This window comes from Chenopodium album, chromosome 20 (assembly GCF_948465745.1).
Source record: "Chenopodium album chromosome 20, dcCheAlbu1.1, whole genome shotgun sequence".
Classification (NCBI taxonomy): Eukaryota; Viridiplantae; Streptophyta; class Magnoliopsida; order Caryophyllales; family Amaranthaceae; genus Chenopodium; species Chenopodium album.
In genome coordinates this window covers 7,040,397-7,056,307 of record NC_137853.1, presented here as the reverse complement: position 1 = coordinate 7,056,307, position 15,911 = coordinate 7,040,397, and the positions used below count along the sequence as shown (strand labels likewise).

General features: G+C 33.9%; 1 protein-coding gene across 2 annotated transcripts; it reads left to right on the top strand.

The window, feature by feature from the left end:
* Positions 1 to 1,868: 1,868 nt before the first annotated feature.
* LOC145598023 (signal peptide peptidase-like 2) lies at positions 1,869 to 9,782 on the top strand. 2 transcript variants are annotated; one of them, XM_081654308.1, is made up of 14 exons: positions 1,869 to 2,200; positions 2,723 to 2,881; positions 2,968 to 3,079; positions 4,719 to 4,838; positions 5,018 to 5,169; positions 5,337 to 5,510; positions 5,711 to 5,745; positions 6,374 to 6,530; positions 6,645 to 6,698; positions 8,162 to 8,254; positions 8,364 to 8,506; positions 8,717 to 8,787; positions 8,980 to 9,063; positions 9,366 to 9,782. In XM_081654308.1, the coding sequence occupies exons 1-14, from the start codon at positions 2,072 to 2,074 to the stop codon at positions 9,488 to 9,490; spliced, it is 1,608 nt and encodes a 535-aa protein (XP_081510434.1). In that variant the 5' UTR covers positions 1,869 to 2,071; the 3' UTR covers positions 9,491 to 9,782. The 2 variants fall into 2 exon arrangements, with proteins under 2 accessions (XP_081510434.1, XP_081510435.1); XM_081654309.1 differs by lacking the exons at positions 8,717 to 8,787; positions 8,980 to 9,063; positions 9,366 to 9,782 and adding an exon at positions 8,604 to 8,678.
* The last annotated feature ends 6,129 nt before the right edge of the window (positions 9,783 to 15,911 follow it).

Sequence of the window (15,911 nt, the reverse complement as noted above, 5' to 3'; positions counted from 1 at the left end):
AGTTGTTTAAAAAATAGTAGGTGGTAAAATTCAAAAAATAAAACTGTAGATGATAATTGCTAAAACAGTAACAATTGTAGGTGATAATTGTAAAAAAAAAAAAAAAAAAAAAAAAAAAAAAAAAAAAAAAAACCTATAAAAGCAACAATTGTAGGTAGTAATTTATAAGTATCTACTTTCTTTTCATTTTATTCTCTTGTGTAAAAAAAAAAAAAAAGGAAATTCCCATTGGTACACCCGTGGTTTTGACTTTTCCTATTGATACACTCTTACATTTTTGCCTTCCCATCGGTACTGTCTTTTTCCCAACCGTGACTAACACCCTTAGAAAGTACTTCATTAAGTTAAAATAATTAAGGAAAAGACTATAATACCCCTTTTAAACATCTAATGTCTTGATTTGCGTGTCAAAAATTGTTCGGTTAAAGTTTTGGGAGTCAAGTTATTTCTTAAAGTTCCAAATTAACCTCGAAATTAGCAAAAAAAAATAACGCAAATGTCTCATATGCGTGTCAAAAAATGTCTCGATTTGTGTGCCGTTAGTTTTTTGTGATAATGATTGTTTGGTTTAGGTTTTAGGGGTCATTTTGACTCTTTATGGGTCTAAATCGTACTCGAAATTGTCAAAAAATTAACAAAAATATCTCATTTTTTTCTTTTTTTTGTCATGACACGCAAAACGAGACATTTTCGTTAATTTTTGACAATTTCAAATTCGATCTAGATCCTTAAGGGTCAAAACGACCCCTAAAATCTTAACCGAACAATTACTATGGCACGCAAATTGGGACATTTTTTGACACGCACTTGAGGCATTTGCGTTTTTTTTTTTTTTGCTAACTTTGAAGTTTGGATCCTTAAGGACTAACATGACTTCTAAAACTTTAACCAAACAATTTTCGACACGCAAATCGAAACATTAAATGTTTAAAAGGGGTATTATAGTCTTTTCCTTAATTATTTTAATTTAGTGAAATGGTTTTAACGGTGTTAGTTATGGTTGGGAAAAAAAATCAAACCACGGGTGTACCGTTGGAAAGACAAAAATTTAAAAGTATATCAATTGGAAAAGTCAAAACCACGATTGTACCAATGGGAATTTCCAAAAAAAAAAAAAAAAAAAAAAAAAAAAAATCTTGTCGACACAATAAATTACGGAGTACTATACAACCCGATTTTTACAACATTTTTTTTTGGTTTTGTTTTTATATTTCCCTAAAAGGTGCAAGAGTCTTACTTTAATAGACTTCATTACTTCATACAAGTAGAAAACGATAAAGAACTTGACCCTGAAATATCTATCTATACTTCTATACATTAGTATTTAAAAGCCAAATCACAATCACCTATATGACACATGTCATCATAATTCACCCTTATGCCACATAACACATCCATTAATTTTTTTACTTTTTATACTTCCTTTTAAAGTAAATGATAAAATAAAATGTTATTGAATGCTAAAGTCTTTATGCATTCTTAACTTGCAAATTTGAGTAAGAAAATGGAGTGTTTCATTTTCACTATAAAAAAAAAGTTGTACTCCTCTCTATGCCTCTTTTAATGTAAAAGTTAAAATAACAAATTATTTAATGTTAAAATCTTTATGTATTCCTAACTTGCAAATTATAAGTAAGAAAATTAAGCAAATTGTTACAAAAAGTCACCGACACATACAACACAAATAAGCAACACATTTCAAGAAAAATAAAATGAACTACAACCCGTTCGTTGAACGGGCCAAAAGGCTAGTTTAAGATGAAAAGACATAATTTTATGTTCCACCTTTCAATTTGGCGTTCTTTACAAAACCAACACTTTTGCAGAAAACAGGAGAAAAAAAAAAAAAAAAAAAAAAAGAGAGTAAAGTACATATTATTCCGCCATTTTCAAATTTTATACCACTTCTCTCAATTATTAGGAGCTTCAAATTCTTCGTCTTCCCCATTAAAGAAACTTATTAAAAGACAAAAACTTTGCTTCTGCTATAGTTGCCATTTCTGTTGGTTCATCAGTTGATGCTCCGAGGTTTTTTCTGCAGAAGACAACATAGTATCAAATCAAAACACTGATGAAGTTTCAGAGACTAAGCTTGTCTCTCTTACTTTGTACTCTAGTAGTGAGTGTTAGAGCTGGGGACATTGTTCATCATGATGATAAAGCTCCTAAAAAACCTGGGTGTGAGAATGATTTTATTCTGGTAAACTTATAATTCTCTAGTACCCACTTTCTATTTTGTTGTAATTTCATCTGGGTTTTTCTTAATTGTACTGTTTATTTTAGTTTATGTGTGTAATTTCATAATTTGATTTTCATCTGGGTATAATTTGATGTTTGTTGGAATACAAGTTTGATGAATATTGTGATGATTACAAATGTTTTTTAATTTATACTATCTGGATTATTTTGTATAATTGTATTATTCTATGCTTGGGAGAGTTGGGACTAGTTGGGGGGGTGGGAATTTTGGGTGTAAAGGGAGCTAGAAATGGTAATGATGTAGGCAGGATTCGATCTTAGGTTTTCGTACCACCCCAATCGAACTAATTTAGTTGGCATCCATGAGAGAGTAATTTTTCTGAATGTTGATGATTAAAAATTTGCTTGTTTTGTACTGTTAGCTAGGATAATTCAGTATGTGCTAGGAGTAATTTTTAAGCTAGTGACTTGTTTGCTCTAGAAGTATGGTTAATGACTTTGTGGTGATGGCCTCCTTGCTTAGGTGAAAGTGCAAACATTAGTTGATAACCAAAATGATCAAGAATTCGTTGGTGTTGGTGCAAGATTTGGTAAGAGGATTGTATCGAAAGAGAAGAACGCTAAAAACTCGCGCCTAGTTCTTTCTGATCCTCCTGATTGTTGTACTAAGCCAAAAATAAAGGTTGCCATCTATTAACTTTTGTGAAGTGAATTGAGATTGCATATATCTCCCTTCTTTTTTCTGCTCATTCATGAATTGTATGGTAGCTTGCCGGAGATGTCATTATGGTACACCGAGGTCACTGCAGATTCACCACTAAAGCGAACATTGCAGAAGCTGCTGGTGCCTCAGCAGTTCTAATTGTAAATGATCAAAATGGTAATTTTCTGTAAACTTAATCCTCATTGCTTTATAGCTGTGTTGATTATGAATAGTCAGCAGATAAATGGCTGTTAAGAGTGAAATTCTGTCTGTTAACGAGCAGTTTGTTGTCTGCTAACGAGCCTCCAGATAAATAAGCTCATCATTCCCAGAAGTCCCCACAAGTTGTTAGGTTGTTATAATAAGTGCATTTATGTTATAAGTTGCCCATTGCGATTACAATTGTTTGATTAATATACATCAAAGGTAACAGATGTTAAGCATTGATGTTTGCTGCCTTTGTAAATTCAGAACCCTGTCATAATGCTAGCCTGCTAGGGGATTTTTTGCTGAAGTGAATCTGTTTTACAGTGATTGGGACTTTGGGAGACTATTAAGTAATGTTATGGATTGTGAGGATGCTTCTGCCTGTTGAAAATATTTAATGACTTTATGAATTCTTAGTGATGCGTACAGGATTTGAAAAAATGGACTATGAACCTTGATGTTCTTTTTTCTGGGAATTAACTATCTATCTCTTATCACTTTTTTTTGGCAACAATCAATAAAACTTAAACTAAATTTGTTTTGCCATAAAAATTCCTTGGATGTCAGAAATGGTGACAATAAGTAAGACTTTGTGTTATGAATAAACTACTATTTTTGAAAAAATGAAACTCTGAGTCTCTAACTAATCTGAGAGGAAAAGTTATTTACTCCACAGTAAAAAGTGTAAATGAAATGTAGGACGGAGAGAGTTGTGGTTTTGAAGAAGTGATTAGTCGCCTTTGCTAATCCATGTATTATGACAAATGCTCTAAGATTATGGTCCAAACGTTTCCTGTAAGACTGTGTAATTATTTTGGACTTCAGTACTGTTTAACTTTTCTCCTGGATAATCCTTTGTAAGATGTTACACATTTTTAGAGGTATTGTTTTTTTGATTTTTTAGAAAGACAAAGGATATAGTATCTGACAGTTAGGCTTGAAATAGAAAAAATGCAGAAGACACTGTATCTTTAGGCTTATATGAGTAGTAATTTTTCAAAGCAGTGGACTTGGACAAAGGAATTGAAAGTTGATCTATTAACTGCGAAACTAGAATCAATTATGGTTTTAATGACTTTTCTTTAGTAGCAGCCTTCTAGTCTTTTGTGACACTGTGTCTCATTTAATTTCTAGAATTCAGTTACTTCCCCGGAGAAACAAATGTGTAAGGCAAATCCATGGTAATATATGTAGTAAATACATGCTACAGTAATTTGATTATTTCTGATAGTTTTGGTGGCACCATGAATTTTAAACAGGCTCATCAGAGCACCATTTATACTAGTCGGGCCATTTTCAGTCAATCTAATGTACTGATCAAGTGTAGCTTAATTGGCTGTAAAAAAAAAAAAAAAAAAAAAAAAAAAAAAGTAGTTCAATACACAATATTGGTGTTCTTTTGACATCCCAAGCTTCTTCCTGCTTTAATATACTAATTTTTTTCTTGAAATGCGAAACAAAATTACACACACACACACGCACACATCGTGTTTGTATGTGTATATATATCATATATATACACTTACATATGTATGTATATACACTAATATATATACATATAATTTATTGTGGAATGGTTTGTAAAAGCAGCTATTCTATTTGTTTGTAGAACTTTACAAAATGGTTTGTGAACCTGATGAGACTGATCTCAATATCCATATCCCTGCGGTTATGCTCCCTCAAGAAGCTGGTAAAACGTTGGAGAAACTGCTGTCGAATGGTTCTTCAGGTTAGCTTTTCACTCAAACTCCTACTATGATGACTGATGAGATTTCAAGTTGAATACTTTCTTTTTCCTAACTTGATATACTTGCTTTAAATTTATCATCACATCCAGTGTTGACTTGAATCACGCCACTTGATAATGTTTCTATAACATGTTTCTAAGCATTTGTCTCCTTTGTCCAGTATCCGTGCAACTGTACTCTCCACGACGACCAGTGGTTGATATTGCCGAAGTGTTCTTATGGTTAATGGCAGTTGGCACCATCCTGTGCGCATCATATTGGTCAGCTTGGACTGCCAGAGAAGCAGCTGCTGAGCATGAAAAGTTATTTGATGTAAGTCTCCTTAATAATCTATTATCCAATTTTATTTTGTATTTTTGCTAGCTTGGTGTAGGGGGTGATATGAATGGGTATGCAGGTATTATTAATAAATTAATCTTAACGTATTTCATTTTATTTATGGTTAGCTTCTGATTGTTTCTTGCAAATATATATCTTAGGATGCTTCAGATGAACTCTCAAACATGGGCTCTGGTGGTATGGTGAACATCAGCACAACATCGGCCCTGCTGTTTGTAGTTGTAGCTTCATGCTTTCTCATTATCCTTTATAAACTGATGTCTTCTTGGCTCATTGAGCTATTGGTGGTGCTTTTTTGCATTGGTGGTGCAGAGGTTAGAATTTATTTCACAGCTTTTTCCCTTCCTTTGTATTAATTTTTTAATATATGCTTCCTAATCTCCCTGATAGAAACAAATCACCTTTCTCAGATTTTGGCTATTAGAAGCAGATTTACCACTTCAGTACTCTAAACGTCTTGCCAGCTACTTCCATTACTTCTTAATAGCTTTGTTTTGTTCTTTTTGTTTTTCAGGGCTTACAAACATGCTTGGTTGCTTTACTTTCAAGGTACATATGCTCCTTTTGCTTCTAGTTTTGTTCCTAGTGAAAGCTAAATGCCACAAAAAACAATCTGAGTGATGCAATACTTGTTATTCATGTAACACCATCATTACTTAGTTTGCTTATATAAGAGGCTTAGTGTTAATTCTCATCAATGTGTGTTTGCTGATCTAATGGCCACAAAAAGTACAACTTAGAGGATTACTCATCGCTTCCGGAACTTGTTTCATCAAATTTGCCAACTCAGATAATCCGCTAAGAATTAACATTTATAGTACTGTGATGCTTCAGAAATATCCCCTCCACTCCTTCGAGTTGTTTGCGCTTCCGTTTTCTTCTGTTCCTTTAATTTCTTTGAGTTGGTTACACAGTCACACTTCCTCTCTATTCTGATTTCACCTCTTCCTACTCTACATAAAGGTACCCACATGGTTGCATGCATATATCTAACTAAACTATGATATTGTATGTATACTTTTTTCTCCCACGTGTACCCGCTCTTATACCTTCATTGTCCTTAATGTGTGTGCAAGCAGTAATTGCAACTCACTCAAAGAAACTTAAGGGACTATGTAATGTACAGATTCATAATGTCTAATTATCACATATTTCTTGTAACAATTCTTCATTGCAGATGGTTCAAGCTGTTCGCTCACTCATATGTGAAAGTACCTCTTCTTGGAGCTGTCTCATACCTTACTTTAGCTGTTTCACCGTTCTGCATCACATTTGCTGCCCTTTGGGGAGTTTATCGAGATCTCCGATGTGCTTGGATTGGTCAAGATATACTTGTAAGGATGAAACACTGCGCTGTTACATCTCTTATAAAGCTTTTTCGGATATTCATTTGCCGTTTATAATTTTATTCTAGTATTGACTTTATAATTGTTTTTGTGACAACACAGGGAATCGCTTTGATAATTACAGTCATTCAAATTGTTCGGATACCAAATCTCAAGGTAATGAACCCCTCCCTCGTCTTAAAAAAAAAAAAAAAAAAAAAAGAAGTTGTTGAGAGAAGTTGGGGATTGTTGTCTGCGTTTTAGAAGTTAACAATAATTGAACATATGGACATCTGGTGTGGGTGTTTTAGCAGATTTAAAGTGAAATCCGACAATCAAAACCCCCAAAATGTGATCTTTTACCCTTACTCTAAAGAAAATTATTGTACTTTGAAACTGATTCTATTCTTGGACTAAACTTCTCTTTACGGCTTTACCTGTTAAGTGAGCAGCATATCAGGCTTTTAATTTAGGGTTACAGTATTTGGGTGTGCCTCACAACCGAAATAAATATAGGGAGAGCTCCAAAATTAAAGAAAGAAATCAATCAAAGCCTTAATCCCATTAGTGGGGTTGGCTACATGAACCAATTTGATTATTCCATGTAATTAAAGAAAGAAAAACTTAATACAACTGTATACTCAATCTGAAACTTTCTTGACTAGGTAGAATTATGGGCTAAAAAACTGTTAACTTGTGCTCTCTAATTGTTTCTAACATGTCCTTGATCTTCTACTTGTAGTTATTGATTATCATTTGCCTTTTTTGCAAATGTTTACTGCGCTTGCAAGTTTTTTAATTCAGAAATTGGGTCAACTGTGGAGGTACCTTGTGGCAGTAAAGGAGAAAAATACATACTCTGTACAACTTATAATCCTGAAAACCTTGTTTTAAACTCACTGTCCCTAATTATTTCCCCCATTTGACTTTTTACGGTCCTCAAGATACATCTTAAAACATAAATATCTCCAATTATATACGTACATAGAAATTTGATATTCTTAAAGTAAGCACTGTAACAATTCTAACAAGATTCCACTTGACTATATTATTTCTTATAGATTAATTTTAAAGTTTGACCCCAAACTATACAATAGGGAAACAGAGAGCAATGGAGGGAGTGCATGCTAATTTGGTGCATAGCCCTGCTATCCTCTTCCCAAACATGAAAATAAGTTCATGAAAGAACAGAGCTTCCCTGTACTACTAGCCCTTTAGCTTTGAAAAAGCTCAACCTGGAAGAAACTATCCAAGCTGGGAATAGCGGATCCTGACCCAATCTGAACAGCTACTGTGATGCTGCACTGAAATTTTGATATTGTATGTGCTTGGAATCATGGATAATTTGTCTCATTTTAATACTTGGGACTTGGGAGCTAGGAAGCATGGATAGTTCATTGATCATCGTACCTGTACCGGACACCTGATACGCACTCGTATGAGTCGTATCCTTATTGGTACTGGGTATATTTTTTTAAATCGTACCCATTTCATATCTGTACCCAATTTTGTACCCATTCTTTTGCAACCTAGCTTGGGAGTGCTTTCTTTGACAATCATGAACAATTGGTTTTATTGAGATAAATTCTTTGGTTAAATTTATGATGTTGTATGTTTACTATCTATGTTATGTGAATCAGGTGGGTACGATTCTTCTCTCCTGTGCCTTCTTGTATGACTTATTTTGGGTCTTTCTGTCAAAGAAGTTATTTCATGAGAGTGTGATGATTGTGGTAAGTAAGCTTTATCTACCACTGTTTGGCTCAAAAGGTTTTCTGAAATGCGTACTTTAATTTTAAATTTAATGCCTTTTTTAATTATTTTTTTAAAACAAAATTTTAGGTAGCCCGCGGTGACAAGAGTGGGGAGGATGGTATTCCGATGCTGCTGAAGTTTCCACGCATATCTGACCCATGGGGTGGTTATAGCATCATTGGTTTTGGTGACATCCTTTTGCCAGGATTGCTAGTAGCTTTTTCACTAAGGTATAAAGAATATTGCTTTTGCCTAAGGCTTTTCATAGTTCTGGGTACATTTCTCTACTCTCCCAATTCATCCCCAAATTTATTTTTTTACTGTTAGTGAGGAGGGCCTGCCAGCCTAAGCCCATTCAACCAAGCAAGACACAAGTTTCAAGCAACCTCATGGAATTTTAGTAAGTCAACTGATGGTATATATTCATATCTGTTTGACAGGTATGACTGGTTGGCAAAGAAGAGTCTTCGAGCTGGATACTTCTTGTGGACGATGATTGCTTATGGATTAGGTAAACAAACCTGTTTACCTTATCTTGTTCCCATTGCTCATTCATCTTTGTTAGTTTGTTAGTTAAAGCATGGTGCATAAGTTCAGCTCTGATCCACATTATTTACTTCTGACAGTTTTGTATAATTGATCTTCCTTCAGATAGATGCTGATTCTTATAATCTTATGTGAAACTTTTGAACGTTATTGACAGGTCTTCTCATTACGTATGTGGCTCTAAATTTGATGGATGGACATGGCCAACCTGCCTTGCTGTATATTGTCCCTTTTACTTTAGGTATGTTTTCTGATGCACCACAAAGGCTTTATCTGCTTAAAAGACTTCCCCTCAGTTAAAGATTTAAAGCAATGTATGGTTTGAATCGAAGATCCACATCAGTCATTTCTTCTGACAATATTATAACCAAACAATCAATTTAGTGCATAAAGCTCTCAACTGTAGAGAAATCTGACCGCTTAAAAATTTCACTGTGTTACTGGTGCAGTTGTGTAGAGACTGTAAACAATTAATTATGATGGAAGAACTCACACAGAGAAACATCACTTTTTACCGTCTAATATGATTTGCGTGAATGCCAGGAACATTATTGATGCTAGGAAGAAAGAGAGGCAATCTCAAGAATTTATGGACAAGGGGGGAACCCATCTGGCCTTGCTCTCATATGCAACTGCATAAGCCTGAGGAATCAATTCAAGAAAAGTAGACCCTCGATTAATATTCGATGTAATTACATAATAGTGATATGTAGTATATTAAGTAAATCACTAATTGACTACTAATTCTCCAACTTCCAAATCCTAACAAAGAGGAGTGCTAGGAGAGTGCTCCCTTTAATCCTATATAGTATATTGCCTAGGTGGCTATGACCAGAATGTGTGTCTGGTCTGCCTATGTTTCTAAAGGTACTCTTCAACTGATTATGTATACTTTTCACGATGAGCCGTGTGCAGGAAATTACGTAGTACTAATTATATGTGTAATCATCCTGATCGGGATGAGTAAATTCCTTCAGGTCATGTGCTTTTCATCTTGTACATTAGTAACATCATTGAGCTGATTATTTGTGTTGATTCAATTTCTGGAGAATGGAAATTTTTCAGGAAATTCTTAGAATTACCTAGAACAGCAGATGAAGATAACTCGATTGTGAAACATAAGGTGTGGAATAGAGCTACCTAACATCAGTCTGGTGCACTACCTAGGATTCACCCGAGGAATGAGTTTTCCATCCTGCTTTGCAGGAGCTGCTTCACATCAGTCTGGTGCACTACCTTGAATGGGAAATGTTTAATGCAGCCACTATTTAGGTCATTTTGGATTAGGCTTGGTCGTGGTATTTGTAAGTCCTGACCATGAAGGCAATGCCATTCTAGCGACCAGGTGCGCATCTGCTATCCATAAGTCTTGACCATGAAGGCAAGGCCATTCTTGCAACCAGGATCGCAGCTGTCTATCCATAAGTCCTGTACCATGAAGGCAAGGCCGTTCTTGCAACCAGGTACGCAGCTGTTTTTCGGGTGCTTAAGGCAAACCAATTTCCTGTGGCTGTGATGGCATTATGGTTTGAATAGATACCCTGCCACCCCGGAGAGTGTTGGTTGATCTCCCTGGGGGGAGGGGGGGATTGAAACAAAACTACCGTAGGGGGATTAATTCAATAGTACTACTTCTTTCCGGCTATTAACCTATGCAAGAATGCAAGTTATGCAACTACTATGAACCTATGCAAGAATGCAACTACTCAACTAAACTAGTGCATAGGTGATAGGTTAAGCAATGATTGCAACTTCAATTTAAGCAAATATATTTTCTACCCATAATTTAGGAGACAAACTCCCTAAAATCAAGCCTTCTTATTTCATTTGATATATTCTCTGATCTATTACGCTCTTTGTCTCCCTTTAAATTTTTTTTTAATTATTAGTTAAATACAAGTAGTCAGGATATATTCTCTTCTAGATACTTGTTAGTTGTTACTAATGTGGTTAAAATCAGATCAGATCAAATTGGACCAGTAAATTCTCGTTTACACTATGAATCTAGAAACTCAAACCATTACCAATTCATGTTGGGCCTGTATGTGGCTTCACTCCCCTCCAATGAATTTTTATGTGTGCAAGCCTACTGGAAATTTGATACAAGTATATAAGATCAAATTATGATCATAGTTGTTAGTTATCACTAGCTACTCACTGATAACTTTAGTCAACTAAAGAGGTAAACTGATTTACATTAACTTTTATGAGACTAAGGTGTGTGGGTGACTTTAATGTTGTATTCAATACACCCGTTATACATAAGACCTATGTGGTATTAAAGACTTAACAAGGTCTAACTCTAAATAAAAATGGTACTGTACTATATAGCTTAATATTGAAATTAATGATGTGCAATTCACAAGATGAAGTACTTGCCAAACACATCCTTAGCTTAATATTTTAAATTGTTCTATTATCCTTTTATTTGGCATACTTTTTTTTAATTAAAAAAAAAATGTTTTGGTAAGGCAAGTTATTTTGAGGGGAAACGTTAGTAGGATTTATTATTGCAAATCAAGGTCCATTAAAGTAGACACACTTTGCAGAAAAAGAGTTCATACAAACTAACTCGGAATCATCATTAGTGTCCCGCCTAGCAACTAATTGGGCAACAGTTTTTCTTACACGTAACATGAAATCATTAAACAAAGAGATCATACATTCATACTAGGTACAAATATCACCCTAAATCAAGAACGAAAATAAAATGTTTTGGCAAGGCAAGTTAAATTTCCTTGAAGGTGCAATTGCTAATTTAAACCTATAAAAAACAAATTAAAAAAAAAGTGAGATACAAACAAGAAATTAGGTTGTCTTGCCTATAATAACGGATCATAAGACTTATAATAGCAAATAATTGTAGGATGGTAGGTCACACCTACTGAATATATTAGCAAAATATTTCCGTTGCAATGCATGATTTGCATCGCATAACTCGTGTATGTGAATCATTCCATGTTGATTGTTGATAACGATTGAGCGCGCGGTGTGCCATGTTAATTACTCAGCACAAACTTGATATCAATTTTGTTCCATTTGAAAAACTATCTACGAGTTATAAATTTTAAAATTGATAAAGCTAGAATTCTTACAATTATAGCTTTTGATTATTGATTTAGGGCACGTAGGGCACTTGGGGGTAGCTTTAAGTAGCTTTTAGCTTGAACTTTCGATTTATTAAACTTCTGACCTTATTAAATCAGCTTATAAGAGAGTTGTTTCAGTTTAATTGAAGGTTGATTTGCTACTCATAATGAAAAGCTAAGTTAGTTTTTTAACTTACAAGGCTAGTTTAGGAAGACTTAGGAACATCACATAGAATAGTCATGTTAGACAATGTAGATTTTATAAAGTACATAGATAAGTAGAGTTTATATAGGAAATATAATTGTATGCAGTCATGTAGAGTTTTAGTTTATGTAAATATATAGTCGGCACATGAAGTAGTTTTTCAATAGACAACTAAGATTAAAATAAAATGCGTAACTAAACATATTTCATATTCTACCTGATTAAATTTAATAATTTTTTTTTAATTTTTGTAGCATTAAAACAAGTTTAAATTAAAATATACTTAAAATTGATGGAGTATATAAATATGCGACGACTACTTATAAATTAAAATAATTTAAAGAGAATAATGATGTTAATTGTAAGTATATCTATTGTTATTATTTTACCTCATACCCTACATCATATGAGTTTGAATTCAGTACGTTTCAACTAAGTGATGTCGTTAATTGAGTAATTAATCATACAAAATAAGGATCATCATAGAGTTGTCGAATCAAATTATATTTATTAGAATATAGAACTAATTTAACAATTAATATTATTCTTTCTAATGTACCTCAGCTCATTGAATCCCAAATATAGTAATATTGTCTCTAGTATACAATCCCTTATAATATTTAACTGCTAGATCCTCATAAAGTTGCTCATTAAACTAATGTATTTGACTTTCTATTCTTGTATGTTGCTTCATAAACACGAAATTTCCTGAATTAGTCTCAAGAACTTATATTTATTATGTAATCCTACAATGTCAGTATTAATATAAATAACACCAAAAACAATATTATTGGACCATATCTCTAAATAATGTTTTAATTGACTAAACCACCAAACAAGAATAGTACTAGTGTAAGGTGTTTTTTTTTTTTTTTTTTTTTTTAACACAAATATATCACAGAAACTATTCCTTTAGAAACTATTGTTAGTCATATGCATGGGTGGCAAGTGTCAAGAAAAAAGCCAAAAGAGTAACATTAATATTGTGATGGAATTACGTAAACCTAATAATTTAAAATTTAAAGGGTTGTGCATGCATGTGAGATGGCCACGACGAAGAAAAGGGCAAACTCCAGGGGGGTGTTGGGTCCCAATTAACAATGTGACTTGTCTTATCCGTGACAAAAAATCTATGTTTGCTTCTTCTTGTAACTTTCATACAAATTCATGTATGTAAAAGAAAATAAAGACACAAGTTTATACATACAAAGAGCTGAGGGGTATAGTAGATGAGATGAGACTGTAGGGAATGTTATACGGCGGATTCGCTGTTTCCGTCTACATCATTTTCCCTTTTGACTCTCTCTGTACCAAGAAAATAATGTGGATTAATTAACGGGACTTATGTATGTGGTGAGTATGTCTGTATATGTATTTACACAATTACATGGTAGAGAAAAGAATTATTAGTATTATTACATTTATTATTTTATTATTATTAGTTAGTTACTCTAACTAACTGATGTATATATACTGTAACTTGTATTCATTAGTGCTGTAGATTCATTTTTCATAGTTTTCCTCTGATAATAAAATCTCTCTAATTCCTCATTTTCTCTCTTCTTCTACTTTCTTATATGGTATCAGAGCTACGTCTCAATCGAGATTAGGGTTCTTCATTTTCTTTGATTGATTTCTCAATCATCTCTGTTTTCCGCTGATTTGTTCGATTGCGAAAATTTCTTGTGATTGCGATTTGCATGCAATTGCGAAATTTTCTTGCGAATCTTGAACATCTGATTTCCTTTTGTGTTTGATTGATTGCGATTTTGTAATCAATTTTTGAGTTGATTGTTTCTCGATTGCGATTGTTCTTCGGAATCTTGAGAATCTTGAGCTGTTTTTAATGGCGGCTGCTACTGGTGATGTTAATGGTGTTTCATCTGAGGTGAACTCGTATGCTTCTTCTGGAGGTAATCTTGATCCACTTTTTATCGCGAATTTTGATAGTCCTACTGCTTCGTTAGTTTCTGTTCAATTTTCTGGTCAGAATTTCATAAGATGGAGTCGTAGTGTTAAGCGTGCTTTGATCGCGAAGAATAAGGATGGTTTTATTACTGGTGTTCTGGTGAAACCTGATGAAACTCATAAGGATTTCTCTAGGTGGAAGAGAGCTGATTATATGGTGGTTAGCTGGATCTTAAGTTCTATGACTGCTGAAATTGCTGATGATTTTGCATATATTGAGTCTGCTGTTGAGTTGTGGAATGAATTACAGGAACGATTTGGTCAATCTAATGGACCATTGATATATCAGTTGAAGAAAGAAATTGATGCTTTAAAACAAGAAAATCTGACTATTATTGCTTATTATGGCAAAATTAAGAAACTATGGGATGAATTGCAATGTTTGAAGGCTTTTCCTGTCTGTAGCTGTGGTGCTCTTGCATCTTGTACTTGTCAGTTTCTAAAGAAACTTGCGAATCTTGAAGCTGAAGACAAGTTAATGCAGTTTTTGCTTGGATTGAACAGTGGATTTGATTCTACTATTACTAATATTTTGGCCATGGATCCTCTTCCTACAATTAATAGAGCATTTTTGATTGCTCAACAAATTGAGAAACAAAAGGAAGTGAGTGGTAATACTGAGCATATTACTGAGAGTAGTGCTATGGCTGCTCAGAGATTTCAGAGGAATTTTGCTAATAATTTTGCTAATTAGAGAAATTTCTCTAAAGGAAATAATACTCAAAGTTTCAGGAAGGATTGGAGGAAGGAGAAGTTTGACAGGAAATGTGATCATTGTAAAGGCAAGGGTCATACTATTGATTCATGTTTCGAGTTACATGGGTATCCTGAGTGGTATAATGCTCTCAAGGCTTCTAAACCTGCTGGTCTGGGTCAGAAGATAGCTGCTAATGTCAATGCAGATCACATACAGGATGATCCTTTGTCTGAAGAGAATAATATTCCTGCAGTTTCTGGAATGGATTCTGATATGCTGAGTATGATATGTCAAGAAGTTATGAAGACTATGAAAGGCAAGCAGAATAGTAAGGGAGCTGGAATGTCATGTGCTAATTTTGCAGGTACTGACACTTATTCCCTAAACTGTTTTGTTAATACAGGAAGTAGTTGTTTGTGGATAATTGATTCTGGTGCTTGTGATCATATGATCTATGATAGATCTTTGCTTGTTAATGAGAAGAAACTTAGTAGACCTGTTAGGGTTTGTTTGCCTGATGGATCTTTTAAGTATGTTGATTTGGTTGGGTCAGTTTGTTTGAGTGATAAACTGATATTGCATGATGTTATGCTGGTTGAAGGTTTTAAGCATAATTTGTTATCAATTGGAAAATTGATAGATCAGACTGGTGTTAAGGTGTTCTTTACTAGGAATGGTTGCTGTTTTCAGGACCTTTCTAGTGAAGAGGTGATTGGACATGGATTGAGGCAGAATGGTTTGTATTACTTCTCAAGTGATGAGGTAATAAATGTTGCTGATAATACTGCAATTGTAGGTTGTAATAATGTTGATAATAATACTAGTGCAGGGCATGGATTTGCTTTGTTAGACAAAACTAGTACTAGTGTGAGTAATAAGGGCAGAAATGGAGTTGGGATTGATTTGTTACATGCTAGATTAGGGCATGTATCTTTATCAAAAATGAAACATGTTTCTGGAATTGATTGTTCTGGTGTCAATGAATACAATTGTGAAGTTTGTGTATATTCAAAGCATCATAAACTGCCTTTTACTGTAAGTGATAGTAGAGTTGCTGCAGTGTTTGATTTGATACACATTGACTTATGGAGACCTTATAGAGTAAAGGCTGTCAATGGAGCTTCATATTT

What these genes read in the sequence shown, in the direction of transcription:
- LOC145598023 (XM_081654308.1), top strand. Translation starts at nt 2,072, where the DNA reads ATGAAGTTTCAGAGACTAAGCTTGTCTCTCTTACTTTGTACTCTAGTA. An exon ending in GCTGTCGAATGGTTCTTCAG is followed by an intron (nt 4,839 to 5,017) that starts GTTAGCTTTTCA and finishes TCCTTTGTCCAG; the next exon opens with TATCCGTGCAACTGTACTCT. An exon ending in TTTGCATTGGTGGTGCAGAG is followed by an intron (nt 5,511 to 5,710) that starts GTTAGAATTTAT and finishes TTTGTTTTTCAG; the next exon opens with GGCTTACAAACATGCTTGGT.